The 23,263-nt window shown below is 45.4% G+C and overlaps 2 protein-coding genes across 2 annotated transcripts in view; one reads left to right on the top strand and one right to left on the bottom strand.

The window, feature by feature from the left end:
* The window catches only part of LOC143289420 (uncharacterized), a 203,836-nt gene that overhangs the window by 118,485 nt on the left and 62,088 nt on the right, over window positions 1-23,263 (top strand). The gene's annotated exons all lie outside the window — the stretch shown is intronic.
* The window catches only part of LOC143289753 (uncharacterized), a 28,877-nt gene continuing 12,055 nt past the window's right edge, over window positions 6,442-23,263 (bottom strand). The window contains exons 3-9 of the mRNA XM_076598847.1: window positions 20,689-20,851; window positions 19,071-20,264; window positions 18,444-18,659; window positions 14,800-15,003; window positions 13,020-13,257; window positions 11,880-12,127; window positions 6,442-9,476 (exon numbers count right to left, since the gene is read on the bottom strand). Of these exons, the coding sequence (XP_076454962.1) occupies window positions 9,012-9,476; window positions 11,880-12,127; window positions 13,020-13,257; window positions 14,800-15,003; window positions 18,444-18,659; window positions 19,071-20,264; window positions 20,689-20,851 (2,728 nt within the window). The 3' untranslated portion in view covers window positions 6,442-9,011. The remainder of the gene's footprint in view (window positions 9,477-11,879; window positions 12,128-13,019; window positions 13,258-14,799; window positions 15,004-18,443; window positions 18,660-19,070; window positions 20,265-20,688; window positions 20,852-23,263) is intronic.

Here is a 23,263-nt window from a genome sequence, read left to right on the forward strand (position 1 = left end):
ACCCACCCACACACCCAGAGTCGGATCGAAGCATGGTAGCGGGATGGGAGAGAGGGCAAGGGTGCGGTTGAAAGGTGGGGGGATGAGAGAGAGAGAGAGAGAGAGAGAGAGAGAGGGAGGGAGGGGGTAAGGGAAGGAGGGAAGGGGGGGGGGGGTGTCGTGGTTCATGTCTGCAGGAAGGTTAGCCAGATGACTGGGGGTCGTTGTTCGTTGTGGGCGTGTGTTGAAGACCACACCACTCCTACTCCGCGGGTCCTTCTCTGTGTGTGGATGTCTTTGATGGTGATACTGTTGTTGTAGTCCTCACTCTTTGTCTGTCTCTGTCTCTTCTGTCCGTCCATCCGTCTCTCTTTTTCTCTTTGTCTCTCTCTGTCTGTCTCCCTGTCAGTCTCTCTCTCCCTCCCACCCTCTCTCTCTTTTACTGTCTGTCTCTGTCTTTGATTCTCCGTGGTTGCGCGTCTTTGATGGTGGGTTCTTCTATCATATTATTCCCTGACCGATGTCTGTTTCTCTGTCTCTATGTCTGCCCGTCTGTCTACCCCCCCTCCTCTCTCTCTCTCTCTCTCTCTGCTCCCCCCCCTCCTCCACCCTGGTTGTGCGTCTTTAATCGTGATGCTTCTGTTGTAGTTCTCACTCTCTCCCCCACCTCCCCACCCCCTCCCCCCCATTTCATCTTCCCTCTCCTCTCCCTCCTCCTCCACTGCCCCAATTAACCATGTACACAGATGTCAGTACTTAGGTCTGACCCAGACTGTTATCACTTGACAAGGTCAAACCAAAGAGACATATGGGCACTTTTCTTTATTTTTTTTTAACCCCACTTATTGTCTCTGTTTTGAAGAATTCGGTGTACTCTCAAGGCCAGACCAATGGCTGGGTTTAAACATTGGTCAGGCATTTGCATCTTCATTTTCACTTGTGTGGTGTGGTGTGTATGTATGCTGTCACGCATTGGCGCCAAAAACTAAAACCCAAAAAACATAGGGCGTAATCATACACACACACACGCACACACGCACGCACGCACACACACACACACACACACACACACACACACACACACCTTTCTCTCTCTCTTGTAGTCATCCAGAAACTTGTACAATGCCTGTGTAGCGTCACACACACACACACACACACACACACACACACACACACACACACACACACACACACACACACACACACACACACACACACACACACACACACAGAGATTCAGTCAGTCAGCCACACAGACACGGGAACTCCATTGACAATAAAAATAGGGATTTATTTGTCATTACAACATAGAACAGCCATTGGAGAGAGGTCTATATGTCATTGTCCTTAGTTACGAATACCAGCTCGACTGAATTATTATGGCTAAAGTTCGGTCCCGTTTTATATTCCATCTGTTCCAGTACATGTGTTTTTCTTGGTTTAAATAATCTTTAATTATTCAACAAAACACATGATTACAATGCAATGAATGACAAAAGAGCATCAACAAGCTTAAAGCTTATACTGTGCTCACAACGTTGCACTTCAATTTTATCATGACGGTGTTTTTCTTCTCTATTGTTAATTTTCTGGGACTTGTTGATGTGGTGAAGAGCTGTCAACATTTCAGGTTATAAAAGAATGTGTTACTTTGTTTGTTGGTTTATATCTTATTTCGTTTGTTGGACGTTCTTTCTGTCGTAAAGCAAACAACCCTGTCGGTTGAATATGTCTGTTTTCTCTGGAAACCAATAATTTAGACAGGCTATTGAAAAAAGTTGACACTATTGTGGCACTAGATGGCTATATTGAAACCCCTGACATATGATATGAACAGAATATTGTTAAAACGATAAACAAAAAACACAAAAACAACAACAAAAAACCCGCATGGTATATTCCAAGCCAGGCGAGTTGATTCATTGACCTTACGCAGCACAACCTTCATTTGAACACTAAAATGTTAATTATGTGACGAGAAATCATTGGAGGCGAGTGAATCTGCGGAAATGATGGTGGTCTGTCATAGAACATTGAAATGAAGAAAGGTGTTTGTACATATTCAACACGAAAAAGTGCTCCACAGTAAGACGTGTTCACGGTAAACAAAAACAACAATCATTGGCTAGCGCACCTGGGTGTGAGGCAGCCTCTTGAACATGACAAACCAATACACAGTATCATACAGATAAATATAGCAGTAGTTTGTTTTTTGTTTTGATGTTGGTCTCGTTTGATCAAAGAAAATCAAACATTAATGTGTGTCCCATGCCATCGCCAGAAATATTTTTGGTGCACAGTGGTATGGAGAAAGATCGGTGAAAGTAGGAATCTGTCATTTGTTTCATTCATTGGAATGTCCGTGTCTCACGTGGTGATCCAGTGCAGAAAACACACTGTAAGGATCGCCAGAGGTTCGCACAGTCGTATGATGTTTTGGACAAAAAATAGAAAAAAAAACCAACAGCTAAGTGAGAGCTGTATGATCAATGGTTTTTCTATTGCAGTAGGAAATCATTTACAGCTTAGTCTTTTGTGAAGGACTATGACTCTCAAACTAGGAGGCTAGATTGCACTGGCTCGTAGTGCTGCAGCCTTGGGGGCTGGTTGGCCTTTGGGGACCACCACAACACCCACTGTCCTAAAAACCCTCTTGGCCGAGAGAGTGGAGATGTAACTTGGGCAAGACACTCTCCACTACAATCAAATTCTAGCCCAGATAGTTTGGACAGAAGTTGCCTCCTCTGCTGTTCTGATGGTCATAGTCGGACACGACTGACTGACATACATATATAATGATATGACGACTGATACAGTACACCGGTTTTCATATTCTCTGAACAGATATGTCAAGATGAAGTGAAAGAAACCGGAATGATATGATAGTGTCATTCTTTCTCTTCTTCAGATATATTCGTGGGCTTTAACATGTCCGGCTGCTTTTACCCCGCCATGTTGGCAGCTATACTCCGTTTTCGGGGGTGATAATATCATCAAAGTGGAGCGGAGCTGAGTACATTAAAAAAACAATCTAATGATATGAGGTAAACCTTGAGACCTGGACAAAGATGCACACTGCCATCATGTAAATACCAACCAGACAAAAAAGTTGATGAATTGAAATGGGAACCACCCATTGAATTAAGTAGCATTATTCCTGGCAGGAACTTTATACAAGAAGCGAACTTTATGTTTATAATGGAATATGCTTAACAGTAAACAAGAACACGTTTGTGAGGGAGAAAGAAAGAAAAAAAGGAAGAACGAATGAAAAGGGGAATCAGAAAAAAGAGAAAGCATATTAATAAAGAAAACATGAGTATGAAAAAGAAACGTCAAGAACCAAAAGAACATGAGTGTGAAAAAGAAACGTTAAGGACCAAAAGAACATGAGTGTGAAAAAGAAACGTCAAGGACCAAAAGAACATGAGTGTGAAAAAGAAACGTCAAGGACCAAAAGGACATGAGTGTGAAAAAGAAACGTCAAGGACCAAAAGAACATGAGTGTGAAAAAGAAACGTCAAGGACCAAAAGAACATGAGTGTGAAAAAGAAACGTCAAGGACCTAAAGAACATCAACGCGAAAAAGAAACGTCAAGGACCAAAAGAACATGAACGTGAAAAAGAAACGTTAAGGACCAAAAAAACATGAGTGTGAAAAAGAAACGTCAAGGACCAAAAGAACATGAGTGTGATAAAGAAACGTCAAGGACCACAAGAACATGAGTGTGAAAAAGAAACGTTAAGGACCACGAGAACATGAGTGTGGAAAAGAAACGTCAAGAACCAAAATAACATGAGTGTGAAAAAGAAACGTCAAGGACCTAAAGAACATCAACGCGAAAAAGAAACGTCAAGGACCAAAAGAACATGAACGTGAAAAAGAAACGTCAAGGACCACAAGAACATGAGTGTGAAAAAGAAACGTTAAGGACCAAAAGAACATGAGTGTGGAAAAGAAACGTCAAGGACCAAAATAACATGAGTGTGAAAAAGAAACGTCAAGGACCTAAAGAACATCAACGCGAAAAAGAAACGTCAAGGACCAAAAAACATGAACGTGAAAAAGAAACGTCAAGGACCAAAAGAACATGAGTGTGAAAAAGAAACGTCAAGGATCAAAAGAACATGAGTGTGAAAAAGAAACGTCAAGGACCACAAGAACATGAGTGTGAAAAAGAAACGTTAAGGACCACAAGAACATGAGTGTGGAAAAGAAACGTCAAGGACCAAAATAACATGAGTGTGAAAAAGAAACGTCAAGGACCTAAAGAACATCAACGCGAAAAAGAAACGTCAAGGACCAAAAGAACATGAACGTGAAAAAGAAACGTCAAGGACCACAAGAACATGAGTGTGAAAAAGAAACGTTAAGGACCAAAAGAACATGAGTGTGGAAAAGAAACGTCAAGGACCAAAATAACATGAGTGTGAAAAAGAAACGTCAAGGACCTAAAGAACATCAACGCGAAAAAGAAACGTCAAGGACCAAAAGAACATGAACGTGAAAAAGAAACGTCAAGGACCAAAAGAACATGAGTGTGAAAAAGAAACGTTAAGGACCAAAAGAACATGAGTGTGGAAAAGAAACGTCAAGGACCAAAAGAACATGAGTGTGAAAAAGAAACGTTAAGGACCTAAAGAACATGAACGTGAAAAAGAAACGTCAAGGACCTAAAGAACATGAACGTGAAAAAGAAACGTCAAGGACCAAAAGGACATGAGTGTGAAAAAGAAACGTCAAGGACCAAAAGGACATGAGTATGAAAAAGAAACGTCAAGGACCAAAAGAACATCAATGTGAAAAAGAAACGTCAAGGACCAAAAGGACATGAACGTGAAAAAGGAACAAGGACCAAAAGGACATGAGTGTGAAAAAGAAACGTCAAGGACCAAAAGGACATGAAGCTGAATATTCCCATGCTCTGACTTTGGGTGGATTGTCAAAGACCATCATAGCGATGCTGATACACAGACAACACCAAAAGGACACAGCTGTTTACCTTTGTTGCTTGCAGCTCAGCCGACTAAACAGAGCCGTATCAATGTGTGTGTGTGTGTGTGTGTGTGTGTGTGTGTGTGTGTGTGTGTGTGTGTGTGTGTGTGTTTAAACATCCCGTTGAAACCAACAACAACAAAGAAAACTTGGAAAAGAAAGTGAAACACAGGTCTAGTCATATTCATGCACATAAACCTAGGACAAGCCGATAACCTTGATCATTCCGTCAATTTTTGCCAGGGGATTTAAACACTAACCTGCACACAAGCGTGATGATATAATTATAATAAACAAGAGTGTATGTAATAACAGGCATACAAAAGCAAGCATTGTCAACGAAGACCTCACATAACAATCAAAGAATGCATGATTATCAAGTCCGGAAAAAGACCCCCAAAAAATAATAATCAAGATTTTCTGGAAATAGAATATGAACGGATCAGCGAGGCAGAAAGCAACAAAGGAAGAGACGTCAGCGAGAAAAGGACAAAGCCAGAGACAAAGAACGTGACAGGTGTGGTTAGAGACCATTCTAATGATGTGATCAGAGACCATTCTAATGATGCTGACATAGATCATACAACATCGAGAGGACCCACCTGTCACAAAAGACCATCCTGATGACGTCAACATAAACACATTGAGAGGACCCATCTGTCACAAAAGACCATCCTAATGACGTCAACATAAACACATCGAGAGGACCCACCTGTCACAAAAGACCATCCTGATGACGTCAACATAAACACATTGAGAGGACCCATCTGTCACCAAAGACCATCCTAATGACGTCAACATAAACACATCAAGAGGTCACACCTGTCACCAAAGACCATCCTGATGACGTCAACATAAACACATCGAGAGGACCCACCTGTCACCAAAGACCATCCTGATGACGTCAACATAAACACATCGAGAGGACCCACCTGTCACCAAAGACCATCCTGATGACGTCAACATAAACACATCAAGATGACCCATCTGCCACCAAATACCATCTTGATGACGTTAGCATAAACACATCAAGAGGTCACACCTGTCACCAAAGACCATCCTGATGACGTCAACATAAACACATCAAGAGGACCCACCTGTCACCAAAGACCATCCTGATGACGTTAGCATAAACACATCAAGAGGTCACACCTGTCACCAAATACCATCCTGATGACGTTAGCATAAACACATCAAGAGGTCACACCTGTCACCAAAGACCATCCTGATGACGTTAGCATCAACACATCAAGAGGACCCACCTGTCACCAAAGACCATCCTGATGACGTTAGCATCAACACATCAAGAGGTCACACCTGTCACCAAAGACCATCCTAATGACGTCAACATAAACACATCGAGAGGACCCATCTGTCACCAAAGACCATCCTGATGACGTTAGCATCAACACATCAAGAGGACCCACCTGTCACCAAAGACCATCCTGATGACGTTAGCATCAACACATCAAGAGGTCACACCTGTCACCAAAGACCATCCTAATGACGTCAACATAAACACATCGAGAGGACCCATCTGTCACCAAAGACCATCCTAATGACGTCAACATAAACACATCAAGAGGTCACACCTGTCACCAAAGACCATCCTGATGACGTCAACATAAACACATCGAGAGGACCCATCTGTCACCAAAGACCATCCTGATGACGTTAGCATCAACACATCAAGAGGACCCACCAGCTGTCAAAGACCACTCTAAAGACGCTGATACAAAGAGAACACCAAGAAGACCCAGTTGGTACCTAATGACGTTGACATAAACACATAAAGAAGACCCGCCTGTAATCAAAGACCATCGTGATGACGTTGATATACAGACAATAAGATGACACATCTGTTAAAAGGACCACCCCAATGACGATACCAGACAACAAGAGGAGTGATGGCCTAGAGGTAACGCGTCCGCATAGGAAGCGAGAGAATCTGAGCGCGCTGGTTCGAATCACGGCTCAGCCGCCGATATTTTCTCTCCTTCCACTAGACCTTTAGTGGTGGTCTGGACGCTAGTCATTCGGATGAGACGATAAACCGAGGTCCCGTGTGCAGCATGCACTTAGCGCACGTAAAAGAACCCACGACAACAAAGGATTGTTCCTGGCAAAATTCTGTAGAAAAATCCACTTCGATAGGAAAAACAACTAAAACTACACGCAGGAAAAAAATACAAAAAAATGGGTGGCGCTGTAGTGTAGCGACGCGCTCTCCCTGGGGAGAGCAGCCCGAATTTCACACAGAGAAATCTGTTGTGATAAAAAAATACAAATACAAATACTACAAGTCAAGTCAGAGAAGAGATGGGGATATGTTTTGTCCAGACAGCAAGCGTTATGCTGATGTACCAAAGAACACGTCATTTATGAGCCTTTTTTGTAATTATTGTTCTTGTTCATGTCCAGATAATGAGGTGGCCACGAGATAAAATCTGATTGCGACAAAGCTATTTATAGAATGAACCAGATCACTAAACGAACTGATTTAGAATAAACGATAGAAACGTTTTAAACGGTGATAATAACGGGCTGGATGCATACACAGTTCACTCAGTTTTATTCAAAAGACGCATCTGAAAAGCGAGGAACAATGGATGAAAGAAGAACAGAAAGAAAGAAAGAAAAGAGTGCAAAGAAGACAGTTAACAAACAGATGAGCGCATGTTGACTAAACCAGGGGAATGGACGGACGTTTGGGGAAGGTGGTTCGTGATACCGTTTGATCATTCACTGCGTTTTGTCCAGATTTACATTGACTACGGCGCCACTTTGACAGCACTGGTAGAATTCCTGTGGTATCATCTTTCCACAATAATAAGTCGCACTCTGTAGTGCACTAGCCCACAACACAATCAGTCACAACGAGTAGACCGCATCATGACAACAGAGAGACATCCAATTACACACACACAATGCACTGGTAATAATTATGCTGTACACTGTATCATACAACAGGTGTCCCAAAAGAGGTTTAAAACTAAAATCAGACACGCAAAAACCACAACCACGAAAAAAAAATATATAAAAAACTCGTTTCATCAGAACACGAGCTGTGAAGTAAATGACCGGTCACCACACAAGCTAATCATGTACATACGGCCCGGCAACAAGCTCGCACACTGCACTCACTGAACTGTAATTCTAGAGTGGAGCTCTCCCATACAGGACAGATGTCTACATTAGTCAGCCACACTCCGCAGTGCACTGGCTCTCAGCACAGTCAATCACAAAGCACCGGCCAGAGCATGGCAGCAAACTTGTGTCAAAAGATTGTGAGAGCTTCTTGGAAACCACGTGAGCTTCAGGAAATCGACTGGAGGTGCATCCTCGTAACTGGTACGGTCACTCTGACACAGAACAGCGCCAGTCTTCTCACGCCATCCAAGCCACTGTTACTGTATTGGTAAATACTGAACAGCCTTTTTCGGAGCTTTCTTACCTTACTGATATGCCAGACAGCTTCACAATGGCTGAAAACCTTCATACATTAAATGTACTGGTCGTATATTTGACCTGGTTTATCAACTAGCCTGTCTATTCCTATGTGCTAGTCTTCTGTGTCTTCTTCTTCGTTCGTGGGCTGCAACTCACCGTTCACTCGTATGTACACGAGTGGGCTTTTACGTGTATGACCGTTTTTACCCCCGCCATGTAGACAGCCAGCTAAAACATCCGGCCCCCTGCTGGTCCACTAACTTCCTTGCCCACCCTACACCCTACTCCAACCCATCCAACCCCCACACCTCCCCCCCCACACCCCCTTCCTCCCCCAACAGGCCTTCAAGACGACGTGAGGACAGGGACGAGAAAGAGAGGGAGGGAGATGAGGGAAGTTGAAGCTTACTCCCGGGGTTCATTGCAGGCTGGTCTACACAGACCACGGGATAGATCTAGGCTACCTCACCCCATCCAACCCCCACACCTCCTTCCTCCCTCCCCCAACGGGTCTTCACGCGAGGACAGGGACGAAGAAGAAGAGGAGGAAGGAGATGACAGGGTGGGTGGGGGTGCGGGGGGGTGTTCAGGTCAAGGGTCGGATCATCATGGCTGCCTGTCGCAGCTGCAGCCAGTCCTTCCAGTCCTTGTGGAACCAGATCATGCCCACGTCGTAGGGCCCGTTCAGATTGCTGGTCTGGCAGTGCGAGTACCACCACCCGCCGCCGTTGTAGCGCGCGCAGGGCGAGCTGCTGACGTCCGTGTCCCTGTCGTACGTGCTGAAGGTCATGCCCGACGCGTAGCGCAGCGTGTCCGTCGCGTTGCCCTGGTAACGGCCCAGGTGCAGGCGGAAGTTGTCCTCCTTGCCGCTGAGGGCGAAAGGCCGGTAGGTGGCGCGCCAGCGGCCGCCGTAGACGTCGGTGAGGGAGATGAGGAGGGTGTAGTTGCGGTGGTGGGTCAGGAGGTGCAGGTACTCGTTACCCAGCCAGTACTCGGAACGCGGGGTGCCGAAACCCATCGCGTAGTCCGCCCAGCTGCGGGTGAAGTTCACCTGGTGGACAGAAAGACAGTCGTTCACTTCAGGGAGGAACCCAGACTACACCACTTCATTGAAACCTTAACTCCTTCGTGACGGCCAGTCTTCTCCTGTTCTCTCCCCCCTGCCCCCCCCTCCCCCACCCCCCTCCTCCTCCATCACTCCCAACAGAGACACTGTCCGATCTCCAGTGCGTGTCTGAATGGCTCAGCTTGTAGCTTTCGTCATTAGAAAGTGATTACCTTCCGTTTGTAGCAGGTTAATGATGCTGATAGCCAAAGAGTTACGACCGCTAGTGTCGTATTTCAGCACCAGACATGTAGATCATCAATGCGACCAGGTTATCCGAAACCTGCAGCTCTTGATTTTCGGAGAAAGGATTGACAATATTTCGTTCACGTCACAGGGGAATCCCCAGCTATTCTTACTTTGACTCCATCTTTTCTGTGCTTCTTGCGTCAAGCTGTGTTGCATTCTGTATTGACTGGCCCTGAAAGACTATATTTTGTACACGTCTAAGGGGAAATCCCCAGCTATTCTTAGACTTCATTTTGTTCTGTACCTCTTGCGTCAAGCTGTGTTGCATTCTGTATTGACTGGCCCTGAAAGACTATATTTTGTACACGTCTAAGGGGAAATCCCGAGCTATTCTTAGACTTCATTTTGTTCTGTACCTCTTGCGTCATGGAGTGTTGCATTCTAAACTGACTGGCGGTGAAGGGGTTTTGAATTACTGTCTCGCGCTTGTCCTGCGACACTGACCAGCCGTGGAGTCCATTCGCAAGTTGTTATTTTTAATCTCTGGTTCGCTACAGTGCTATTATTACTTTTCCCTTTTCACGTCGCTATATATATGCGTGCACGTGACGTGGTGTCATTACAATGATGTAAAAAAAAAAAAAAAAAACCAGAACAACTCCCCGTGACGTGTTATTGCAGTGATGTAAAACACACACACACACACACACACACACTGTCCGATGGAAGTAAGTTTTTTCGTAACTGGATTTTCGACAAAATCAGAAAGGAATTCAGTATCAGTTAAAACGTCACGAAAAGAAACATTTAAAGCTGAAGACGTCACACACCCATACTTTTGGGATGCCTTCTCAGAGGAGAAATATTTAAGAGCTTTCGTAAGTTTTTTCGTAACTGGATTTTCGACAAAATCAGAAAGGAATTCAGTATCAGTTAAAACGTCACGAAAAGAAACATTTAAAGCTGAAGACGTCACACACCGATACTTTTGGGATGCCTTCTCAGACGAGAAATATTTAAGAGCTTTCAACATGAGAGAAAAACAAAGGCAAAAAATCAGAAACGAACTTAAAAAGAATCAAACAGATGAGAGTCTGCTTTCAAATATCAACTTATCAATATCAAACAGAGAAATCAAGAAAGCGTGCAAACATCAAAAAAATAATAAATCACCAGGATTTTACAATATCATCTATGAAAATATTAAATAAAGTTGAGAAAGGTAGATATTTAAATATTCCACAAGAAGACAGATTGTGCAACAAGTGTAACATCCTGGAAGACGAAATCCATCTTCTTGATCATTGTATTAAATATAAAACCTTAAGGCAACAATTTTTAAAGGATATTCAAAATTCGAATAACACAGGACATATTCCCAGTCAGGTGATGCTAACAGATGATGAATATATACAAACAAGATTGGAAAATTTGTTTATGAATGCTGCTGCAATTTACTGCATTAACTGATTGACTAATTGTGTGTTTTTCATTCGTTCATTCATTTACCATTACACATGTGTCTTATAAACCTTACGGTTTCATGACAATAAAATCTATTCTATTCTATTCACAGACACACAGACACACACACACAACGCGTGACGTGTTATTACAATGATGTAAACACGTGACGTATTATCACAATGATGCTGGCCCAAGCGCGTGACCGGGGCAGCCAAAAATCATCATTCCTTCTCACTCACAAAGGCCTTTCGCCTCATTCTGGGGTCAAGGCCGTCAACAAATACTCCCACAGTCCCGTATCTTGAGCCTTTGCTTCTGTCTGGCTCCAGGAATGGAATCTTCCTGGCGTCTGCCACCGTTCTAGAATAGTTAACCATCATTTTAAAATACTGAATTTACGCCGGGGGAGGGGGGGGGTATGGTGGGAAGGGGGAGGGGGCAATGTCTCTGAAATACGCCATCATCACTCATCCTTACCAAACCACATATCCGTGGAAGGGCTGATAAAAAAGGAAGAAAAGAAAAACGTACACAAACACACACATTCACACAAATTAAGGCGCACACATGTGCGCGCACGCACGCACACGCACGTATACAACGCGTGCGCGTACACACACACACACACACGCACACACACACACACACACACACACACACACACGCACACCACAAGGCTACCACCACCCTCACCTTGCCAGAACTCCGCTGATGTATCACTGTCCATCCTCCTTCCTCCATCCACCCGCTCCTCCCTCTCTTTCCCTTCCCATGTCCGTCCTTCTCCCCCTTCCTCCTCCTCCTCTCCTCCTCCTCGCCGTTGTCGTCGTCATCGCGCAGCTGCATGATGCAGCGGACTTTGAGCGAATGAGCGGCGCCCCTCGGGTAGATGACGTACTCTCCGCTCTGACGGTATCCACGTTGGTAATAGTCCTCGCAGTCTGCGTCATACAACGTCATCGTCACTCGATACATTGCATCATCGTGTCTTTGTTGTTCTTTACACGCACGCACGCACGCACGTGTGCACGCGCGAACAAACACGCTGAAGTATAGCTTCATCGTGGTTCGTGTCTGTTGTTCTTTACACACACTCGCGCACAAACGTGCACGCAAGCACGCACAAACATGCGCAGACACGCCCCCCCCCCCCCCCCCCGCCCCCCCCCCCCCCCCCCCCCCCCCCCCACACACACACACATGCAGGGAGCGTATTAATCAGTAGAGCCACCTCTTAAAACCACATCCACCCATGACATCAATGGTGAGTACGTCCACATTTCGTTAATTGTAATTATATAAAGCAGTTAATGAAACACTTTGGGTCTCAGGCAGTGCAAGATTTCCGATTTTCGTATGTTCGTATACCCAAACCATATTAAAATCACAGTGATAACAACATATCATCAGGCATTTGAAAGAAAACGTTCTTTTTCAAAGTTTCCATCAGTCCTTCTATCCATCCATCTAAAGGTGTGTGAAGTGACGCTTAGGAAGCGAGAGAATCTGAGGGTACGAAATCGAATCCCATACTAGTCACACTTTTCTTTCCCTCCACTCTGAGCACATGTAAAAGAACACCCAGCATCAAAAAGGGATGTCGCTGGCAAAATTCTATAGAAGAATCCACTTCAACAACAAAACAAATACACTCGCAGACAGACTAAAAAGGAGAGGAAAAGAGTATGGATGGCGCTATACTGTGGCGACGCGCTCTCCCAGAGAAAGAGCAGTCCGAATCTCACTGTGGGAAATTTTTTGTGACAAAAGAAAAAAAAAAAAAGTAACATCTCCATCCATATTTCCGTGAGAAGACAATGACCCGAGACTTACCCGAGGGCGTCTGGAACAGCAGGTTGTCCACCTCTGTCCTCAGCGCCTCCACTTTGCCCGCCACATGCACCGCGTCGTTCACCTGACCTTTGACCTTGCGCAGCGCCTCCTGGGTGGCTTTGCTGTTGCCGTGGAGTCGGTAGAGGCCAAGGTCAAGGCGTTTGACGGTGTCCTTGAGGGTGACAAGGTCACGCTGAGCTTCGGACAGGTGCTGATCCACACGTAGCAAGCTGGCGTCCTAAACCATTGTTATTTGGTGAAAAAGTAGTTACAGCAGTATTAGTAACAGGGGTAGAAGTAGCAGCAGTAATAGCAGCAGGATTAGTAGTAGAAGCAGCAGTAGTTGTGGTAGCAGCAGCAGTAGTAGTAATAGTGGTAGTGACAGCTGCGGCAGCAGTAAGTAGCAACCACATTAGTAGTGGTTGCAGCTTCAGCAGCAATAGTAGTAGCAGTAGTAGTAGCAGCAGCAGCACTAGTATTAGTAGTTACCTTTTGCATCCTTTTATACGCAATTTCGTGTGTGTTTGTATGTGTTTAATGTTCATTGTAAAGCGCCTTGAGTTCCTTCTTTGTGAGGAAAGTGCTCAACAAGTAGTAGTAGTAGTAGTAGTCGTAGCGCATAGCAGCTGTAGTAGTAGAAGCAGTAACAATACGCTGCAATACTACTACTACTACTACTACTACTACTACTGCTCATGATGCTCATGCTACTACTGCTGCTGCAACAACTACTATTAATCCTGCTACCGGTAGTCGTAGTGGTCACATTTGTGCTGGTAGCGAAGACAATGCTTACAGACGTATATCAGAAAAAACTAAATGCTTGCAAGAACTGAACATTTCAAGTTAAAGGTCCCTTTAGCCTTTTAGGGTCTTTTATCCATTGCATCTACGTATCGGGTTCAGGAAGGCTGTGCTCAATCCTCTCCTCCGACAGTTTTAATCATCCAGGACCGAAGTCGGGTACCAGTTCACACCTGGATGAAGTGAGGAACATCGGAGTACAGTGCCTTTCCCCAGGACACAACGCCAAAACGGGGCCTCGAACCCTGATCAGTGGTAAACACCGGACACGGGAGTCCAGCGTCTAACCCATTCCACCACCACGACGCCCCCGTGAACACTTAAAGACAAATTAAGCAGTGAAAGTTTTCATCATTCTAAGGACTGGACGTTTAGACCGTTCAGAATGTTTGTTGGGAACGTTGTGATCATTCTAAGGACTGGACGCTTAACTCTCTCCATACGAACGCCGAAAGAGACGACGTCAACAGCGGTTCACCCCAGTTACCATCATCAAAATATTGCAAGCGGAAGGCTCTTATACTGAAGAGGTGAATGTTGACAAAGAACACCACAATTCTGACGACGGAAGCTAAAGGTTGGGTCATTCAGACACCCACTGGACATCCGAGGGGTCTGTGTAGAGGAGAAGAGAGGACTGGCCGTACTGAGTGAGTTAAACCATTCACATGTGTGTGTGGAACGTTTTCATTATTCTAAGGACAGGGCATTAAGACCATTAGCATGGAACGTTTTCATCATAATAAGGACAGGAAGTTTAGACATGTACCACTCAGCATATTTGCAGTTAAATTTTTCATTATTTTGAAGACTGAACGTTTAAACCATTCAGCATATTTGTAGGGAGCGTTTTCATCATTCTAAAGACCAGACGCTTAGACCATTCAGCAAAGTTTGTAAGGAACGTTTCATAGAAGCGTTCACTTTAGGGACAGGACGTATCAGTCCAGGAAAGGACTAGGAGCTCGCCACGTGCCTGATAGAGGTCGCTGTTGGACTTCCGGCACGCGCTGAGGGAGGAGTTGAGGAGCTGGGTCTCCAGACGGCTCAGTCTGTTGTCACTGTAGACCAGCTGAAGGGCAAGGTCATCCACACGGGACATCAGCACCGCCCCCTGCTGGCTGCGTTTGGAACTAGGCCCCGAGAGTTGTCGACCGTGGGCCGGGCGATCCGAGTACGACTGCAAGCAGAGTGTTTTGTTATTGTTGTTGCTGTTGTTGTTGATGATGTTGTTGATCTCCCAGGTCAACATATGTGCAGACCTGCTAGTGCCTGAACCCCATTCGTGTGTATACGCACGCAGAAGATCAAATATGAACGTTAAAGATCATGAAATCCATGTCAGCGTTTGGTGGGTGGGTTATGGAAACAAGAACATACCCAACATGCACACCCCTGAAAACGGAGTATGGCTGCCTACATGGCGGGGTAAATAAACAAAAACGGTCATACACGTAAAATGCTATATGTCTGTATGAGTGTGTATGTGTGCGTGCCTGAAATCTGATTGAATGACCGGAAACGAATGACGAGCGCCCGATGGCAGCCGTCAGTCGGTTGTAACCAGGTAGCCAGCCTGTTGTGCAAATGACCCCGTGTTTGTAAAGCGCTCAGAGCTTGGTCTCCGATCGAGGATAGGCGCTATGTAAGTATCAAGATGATTCTTTCGATCAAGAGATCACCTGTTGTGTCCAGTGTGGGCAAGAAGAGGGATGTGTGATGTTTGGATCATGTGGTACGCCTAAACAGCAATCAACAGCATGCTGATATTTTTAGTTTTCAACCTCTTGACTGCTAATCATCGGCGAAATGTGGTCAGTGTGGCATTGACAGAAAGTGCAGTTAATGTACTGTAAGTGCTGTCACCGCTTTTGCTGAACAAATGGAATGCAATCCCAAGAGGAAGAGGTCCAGATAAAGAACAGTGACTGATATCCTGACCTGTAAGCTCTGTCTTATCTCAGTGAGGTGACAACGTAAGCTCTGTCTTATCTCAGTGAGGTGACAGCCCTTCACTGACATCCTGACCTGTAAGCTCTGTCTTATCACAGTGAGGTGACAGCCCTTCACTGACATCCTGACCTGCAAGCTCTGTCTTATTTCAGTGAGGTGACAACACTTTACTGACATCCTGACCTGTAAGCTCTGTCTTGTCTCAGTGAGGTGACAGCCCTTCACTGACATCCTGACCTGTAAGCTCTGTCTTATCTCAGTGAGGTGACAGCCCTTCACTGACATCCTGACCTGTAAGCTCTGTCTTATCTCAGTGAGGTGACAGCCCTTCACTGACATCCTGACCTGTAAGCTCTGTCTTATCACAGTGAGGTGACAGCCCTTCACTGACATCCTGACCTGTAAGCTCTGTCTGATCTCAGTGAGGTGACAGCCCTTCACTGACAACCTGACCTGTAAGCTCTGTCTTACCTCAGTGAGGTGACAGCCCTTCACTGACATCCTGACCTGTAAGCTCTGTCTTATCTCAGTGAGGTGACAGCCCTTCACTGACATCCTGACCTGTAAGCTCTGTCTGATCTCAATCAGACAACAGCCCTTCACTGACGAGCATACTCGAGATCAGCAGTCAAGGGGTTAATCTCATATTCATTGTGTGCAACGGACTTTAACAGGGTGGTGCTTTCTCATGGGAAGACAGACAGACAAACAAACGGTGCAAAGAAAAATCCTTGAAAGAAACGGAGATATGCAGTAGAATAGGAGTGTGTGTGTGTGTGTGTGTGTGTGTGTGTGTGTGTGTGTGTGTGTGATGCAGAGACAGAGACAGAAGGGGGTATCGTCGAAAAAAACACTTGAAAGAAACAAACAAAAAAAGAAGGCAAGGAAGAAAAGAAGTGAAAGAGAGAAAGTTAAAAAACGACGACGACGACGACAACAACAACAACAACTGACCTTCAAAGAAGGAGAAAAAAGAAACGAGAACAAAATAAAGACAGAGACCGTGAGATGTTCAGAGAGACATGCAAAGAGTGGATTGAAAGCCAACAGGACTTTAAAGAAAGTGAGGAGGAGGAGGAGAGGGGGGACAAAGCACGATCAACATAGAACGATGTAATCAAAGGGAAAGAAGCCGAAGACAAACAGGATGGTGAAAAAAAAAAAGGCGAAACAAATAACAAAGAAAAAGTCTCTAAAAGAAACAACACAAAACCCACCCGTATAGATGAGTGCACGTGGGAGTTAGCTGCATCCAACGAACGCAGAAAGTTTCAGTTTCTCAAGGAGGCGTCAGTGCGTGCTGACGAATCCATATACGCTAAACCATATACGCTTTTAACCAGATCTGCTTGGCAGGTGCTGACAAGATCTGAAAGGAATGTTACATGGGAACTGATGGGGATCAATTTCTTTTCGTTACAGAATGTAGGAGGAAGGAGGCAGGATGGTTAAGACGCTCTTCTGCCAATACAGAGTCCGTGAGGGTGTGGGTTCGAATCCTCTTTCTCGCCCTGACTGGAAAAATCAAACTGAGCGTCTAGTCATTTGGGTGAGACGACAAACCGAGGTCCCGTGTACAGCACGCACTTGGCGCACTGAAAAAGAACCCATGGCAACGAGAGTGTTGTCCTCTAGCAAAATCACGCAGAAGAAACACACTCTGATAGGTACACAAGTATGACATTGTATGCATGCATCTAAGGCCTGACAAAGCGCGTTGGGTTATGCTGCTGGTCAGGCAGCTGCATAGCAGATTTGGTGTAGCGTGTATGGATTTGTCCGAACGCTGTGAGAAACTGGAACTGAGCTGTACAGAATGTCCGAATAAAGATAAAAATGTAATTCGAGACAGACTGATACCTAGCAAAGATCGGTCACGTTCGTTGATGTTTGGTTCATGCAATTTTGCGCTGGGAAGAAATTGCAACTTGATTTAATGAAGTAATTACCTAAATCTTGGGATATTGTCCTTTGGTCTGGAACACACGTCCATACGCTGAAATATGATTTGTTCTGTTTAAAAAAAAAAAATAAATAAATAAACGTTTTGGGGTGTTTTAATGCTTATTTCATTTTGACATTGTTGGACTGACGTTATGATTCTAAGGAGCGGGCCAAAGTGATTAAATTTCTTCGATATCCTTGAAATGTCTTGACTGAAAGTGATTAAATTTCTTCGATATCCTTGAAATGTCTTGCTTCTTTTTCTTTCTTTCCCCCCCCCCCCTCTCTCTCTCTCTCTCTTTTTTTGCCAGGGGTGTGGGGGTGGGTGGTTAGGGATGTAGCTATGATGACTTGAGACGTAGGCCAACTTAATGATACCAGGACAAGACTTTGAAAAACACTTTTTTCTGTTGTTGTTGTCCGAAAAACACTTATTTTTTTGTTGCCTTGTTTATTTAAAAAACAAACAAACAAAAAACAACACAAAAAACTGTCGCTGTCACTATCATTGGTTCCAAACCCTGGTTTGGTCGTCGGGTGGGCGCTGTGCTTTCTGAACGTATCATCAACATTTTTTTTTAGTTTCTGGGGATCGTGGGGTAGGGCCTAAGTTTCGGCAAAGCTGAAAAACAAAAGATAAATAAAATAAAATAAAATAAAATAAAATAAAAGGGGAGGGGTGGGGCGGATGGTTGAGGGAAAGTAACGACTCCAACCGCTCACCTTGCGTGACGACACGGCGTCCATCCCTTCTCTGACGTCCTGCAGGCTGTTGTTGAGGCGGATGACGTGTGTCTGCAGCACCCGGTACTGACGCTCGCTCATGGCCCGCTGCTCCTCCAGCGTCATCTGCAGGTCTGACGTCACCTGGGCGTTGTCGGCCACTCGCCGCCCCAGCTCCGTCAGCCTGCGTTGTGTCCGTTCTGTGGTGTTCACCATCTGGTGGGGGACGGGGGAGGGTGGGGGTGGGGGGAGCATGGGGGAGGAGGTGGAGGGGGTGAGGAGGCATTGGGGTCACTGTGTGGGTGTCTGGAGCGCCCGATCACGTTTGCACAAATACAAACGCATGCACACGCGCGTATGCACGTACACACAGACACACACACACACACACATGCGCGCGTGCTCTCACAACACAAAACACAAATACTCTCCTCTCTCTCCCTCTTTCAACCTCTGTGAATGCCACCCACCGAGCCACTTCCCACTCCTACATCCCCAACGCTATATCCACCCCCCCCCCCCCCCCCCCCCCCCACACACACACACACGCCCCGCATAACCCCCACATCCCTACACCCCGACCCAACCACATCCCTACACACTCCACACCCACACACAACACCTTACCTGCCGGTTGACCAGCTCCCACTGATCCAGAGTCACGACGCCAGCGGAGAAGTTGACCCAGGAAGTCTGCACCCTGTCCATCAGCTCGCCCAGCCGGAACGACGCCACCTGCCCAGCCAGCCGTGACAGGCTCACCCCCAGGTCACCCATCTCGCTCTGGACACGCTCCAGCCGCCCGTCTCGCTCCGTGAGCGCCGCCTCCAGACGCTCCGTGCGGTTCTTGAGGAGGTTGAGCACGTCCTCGGCAGGCATCGAGTTCTTCTCGTTCTTCAGCCGCCTGTCGAGATCCTCCACGCGACGTTGGAGGAGGAAGAACTCGGCCAGGCTGGGGCAGAGAGGGATGGGAGAGGTGGGGAGGGTGAGGGACGGGTGGGTGAGGGTGGGGGCCGTGTTGGTGGTGAGGGGGAGCGGGGTGACCGCCGCCGCTTTGGTCTGGATGTTGTCCGTCGTCGTCGTCGTTCCCCCTCCTCTTCCTCCCCCAGCTCTCTTCTCCCCCTCCTCCCGCTCGGCGTGTTCTGTGACTTCTTCTTCCAGGATGAAGAACTCGCCACCTTCTTCTTCATCATCACCAGACCCCCCGTCCTGCTCCATCTCTCCATCCCCCGAGGTGTTGACGTCGCTGTGATCATCCTCGTGCAAAGATGGGGTGGTCATGGGGCCTTGATCTCTAATGGAATCACGATGTCTGACGGAATCTTGTCCTCTGGTGGATTCTTGATGTCTTGCAGCATCTTGATCTCCTTTGCTCGGACTCTGATCCCCCTGCGGTCTGTTCTGGAAGGTCTTCAGCTCTTTCAGCTGCTCTGGCGACGAAGCGGAGAGACGACGCTGTTGTTGTTGCTGCTCCTCTTCAGTACCGACCTCCTCCTTGAGTGACAGACTGTCGGCAGAGTTTGGTTCCACAGAGCCGAAGCTGGACCGTCGTGGGCTCTGAGAACGAGGAGGATGGGGAGAGGGAGACGTAGATCGCGTGCTGGCCTGAAGAATGCTGAGCGCGGCGAGGAGCTCGTGCTGCCCCTTCTGAAGCTCCTGGGTCCAGCCCTGAAGCCGCTCCAGACGTGCCTGAGCGGAGCTGGTCCAGGACTCGATCTCCGTGACGTTGTTCCGGACCCTCTCCACGCTGTCCTTCACCTTGTGCCGGGACTGCCTCGCCTTCTCCGCCTCCTCCTTCAGGTTCTCCTGATTGAGGTTCACCTTAAGGGAGGAAAGTGGCAGAATGGTTAAGACGCTCTGCTGCCAATATGGAGGGCCGTGAGGGTGTGGGTTCGAATCCCGCTTTCACCCTTTCTTCCCAAGTTTGACTGGAAAAAATGAAACTGGGCGTCTAGTTTTTCGGATGAGACGATAAACCGAGGTCCCGTGTGCAGCACGCACTTGGCGCACTGAAAAAGAACTCAAGGCAACGAGAGTGTTGTCCTCTGGCAGAATTATGTAAAAAAAAAAATTTTTAAAGCCACTCTGATAGGTACACAAATGTATAAGCATGCACTCAAGGACTGACTAAGCGCGTTAGGTTATGCTGCTGGTCAGGCATCTGCCTAGCAGATGTGGTGTAGCGTATTTTGTATTGCAGTGGCGCCTCCTTGAGAAAGCGAAACTGAAAACAGAAATGGTTCACCTTGGTGACCTCCAGCTTGAGGTCGGAGGTCAGGTCATCCAGCCTATCCAGGCGGCTGTTGATCTCGATGACGTGTTGCCGAAGCTGGATGATGTCAGCGTGCATGACGTCAATGTCGTGACGCGAGCTCTTGCCGCGCCGCTCCACGCGACGTAAGCGGGACCTGAGAGAGTGTGGGAGAGAAGGAATGAAGAAATGAATCTTTATTTTCCGACGGTGGAGACAGTAGCGCACTGGCCGACTTACATGTTTACATATCTCTACAGATTCAGATTCAGTTGGTTTAATGTGTTTCGGCCATAGGCATACATACACATTGGGGAAGAGGGATGGGGGAAGAGGAGATGGGCAATCCAGCAGCTCATTTACAGACGATGAAGTGACTTCATTTTAAACACAGTATATACAAACTAATTTTTTCTTATTAAGTATGAGGTCATTTTCCAGATTGAGTATAAAGTCAATTCACTGCACGGCATACATTCTAAACTACCAATAACATTGGCATTCAAGGTTCAATGAAAATACGAGAAACACATTTCTCGGGGCGGTGTTGATAAAATCCGTTAACTTGCATTGATTTGTTGTCTCCTTCTTACAGCATGGAAAATGAATTTGCCAACTTGGCGACTTACATATCTATACACACACACACACACACACACACACACACACACACACACACACACACACACACACACACACACACACACACACACACAGAGAGAGAGAGAGAGAGAGAACTCAGAACTTTTTTTATTCAAGGATTAAGATTTTGGGCATGGCCCATTCTTCCAACCTGTCCTTGCTAATCTACAGCAGTTACAATAGCACACATATATTTAATGAAAAGGGGAGAAATAGAGAATTAAAAAGGAGAAGAGAAGAAAAAAAAGTCCTGCAGAAAGAATATGATAAAGAACAGGACACACACACACACACACACACACACACACACACACACACACACACACACACACACACACACACAGAGAGAGAGAGAGAGAGAGAGAGAGAGAGATGTGTCATCAATATCGACAACCGGATGCCTAAAGCCACATTGTTGTTATCATCAAATCCACCTACGACAGGTGTAATTAATAATTAAATGACTACTACCATCACCAGTAATAGAGAGAGGAGGGGGTGGGTGAGGTCAGCCTACGAAGTTTTATTGTTTTTGTTGGTTTATTTAATTTTTTTATTCTGCAGTTCAAAAATAAGTGTAGAATGAAAACTCAAGTGGGTGTAAGTCTTCTCTGTCTGTATGTATGTACGTCTCTCTCTCTCTCTCTCTCTCTCTCTCTCTCTCTCTCTTACTTTCTTTCTTTTTTTTGTTTGTTTGTTTGTTTGTTTTTTGTTTTTGCTTGATAAGCGGATATTCTTTAAAAATACATATCAAAGAAAAAAGAAGAAAAAAAACACATTTGTATATGCCTGTTAATTTTTCTTGTTGATAAATATTTCGTTCTCTCTCTCTCTCTCTCTCTCTCTTTTTCTCTCTCTCAATATATATATATATATATATGTGTGTGTGTGTGTGTGTGTGTGTCCATCTCTCTCTCTCTCTCTCTCTCTCTCTCTCTATATATATATATATATATATATGTAGCCGTGTACCGAGTGGTTACTGAAGGGGGTACGGCACAAAAGACTTAACTAATTGATTGATTGAATGAAAGGATAGACAAGATCCCACGCACAGGCCAGGAACATATAGAGGCCAGTCACAAATGGGTTTTTCTATTGTTTTATTTACAATAGTTACATGGAGAAAAACTAAGAGAAGAAGATATCTTGGAGAACTAAGAAGAAGAAGAAGACTAGAAGAGAACTAGTCTAAGAGAAGATAAAAAGAGAAGAAGACAACTAGGAGAAGAACTAAGAAGAAGATAAAAAGAGAACTAGTCTAAGAGAAGACAATGAGAAGAAGACAACTAGGAGAAGAACTAAGAAGAAGAACTAAGAGAAGATAAAAAGAGAAGACTAAGAAGAAGAACTAAAAGAGAAGAAGACAGTGCCTGAAATGACACAAACAAATGTCATAAGTACAATGTGTCGGCACAAGTGAATAATAAAGCACATGTATACATATCACATGGAAAGACTATTCACTCGGGTTTGGGATACGCAACAACATAATGCAAATGTGTGAAGACCAAACGCTGACATCAAATGACATTTCTAATACATTTAAATAGTGCAGTTAAAGTGATTGAAGCGATGCTGACTTGGTGAAAGTACACTGACAGTATAGACTAGGTAAAACTTATACTGTGTCAAAGTGACTCAAATGAATCAGTGGATTAGATATAATACTGGCAAACTGATAGACCAGATATTAAATGAAGAACCATCATGGCTTAACCATTAAGTGGTGAATGAACTTTACGCACTCACTAGAACATTCTGGAACAAACTACTAGTGTCCAGAGACGTCACTGACTGTGACGTTAAGAATCAAATGGAACACCGCTACGAGCATATGACGACATGGCAATTTTCTAGATCAATCATAGCCGAGCTGTGACTAACATGTCAAAGCAATAACTGAACAAAGCATTAACTGAACAAA

This window comes from Babylonia areolata, chromosome 14 (genome assembly GCF_041734735.1).
Source record: "Babylonia areolata isolate BAREFJ2019XMU chromosome 14, ASM4173473v1, whole genome shotgun sequence".
NCBI lineage: Eukaryota > Metazoa > Mollusca > Gastropoda > Neogastropoda > Buccinidae > Babylonia > Babylonia areolata.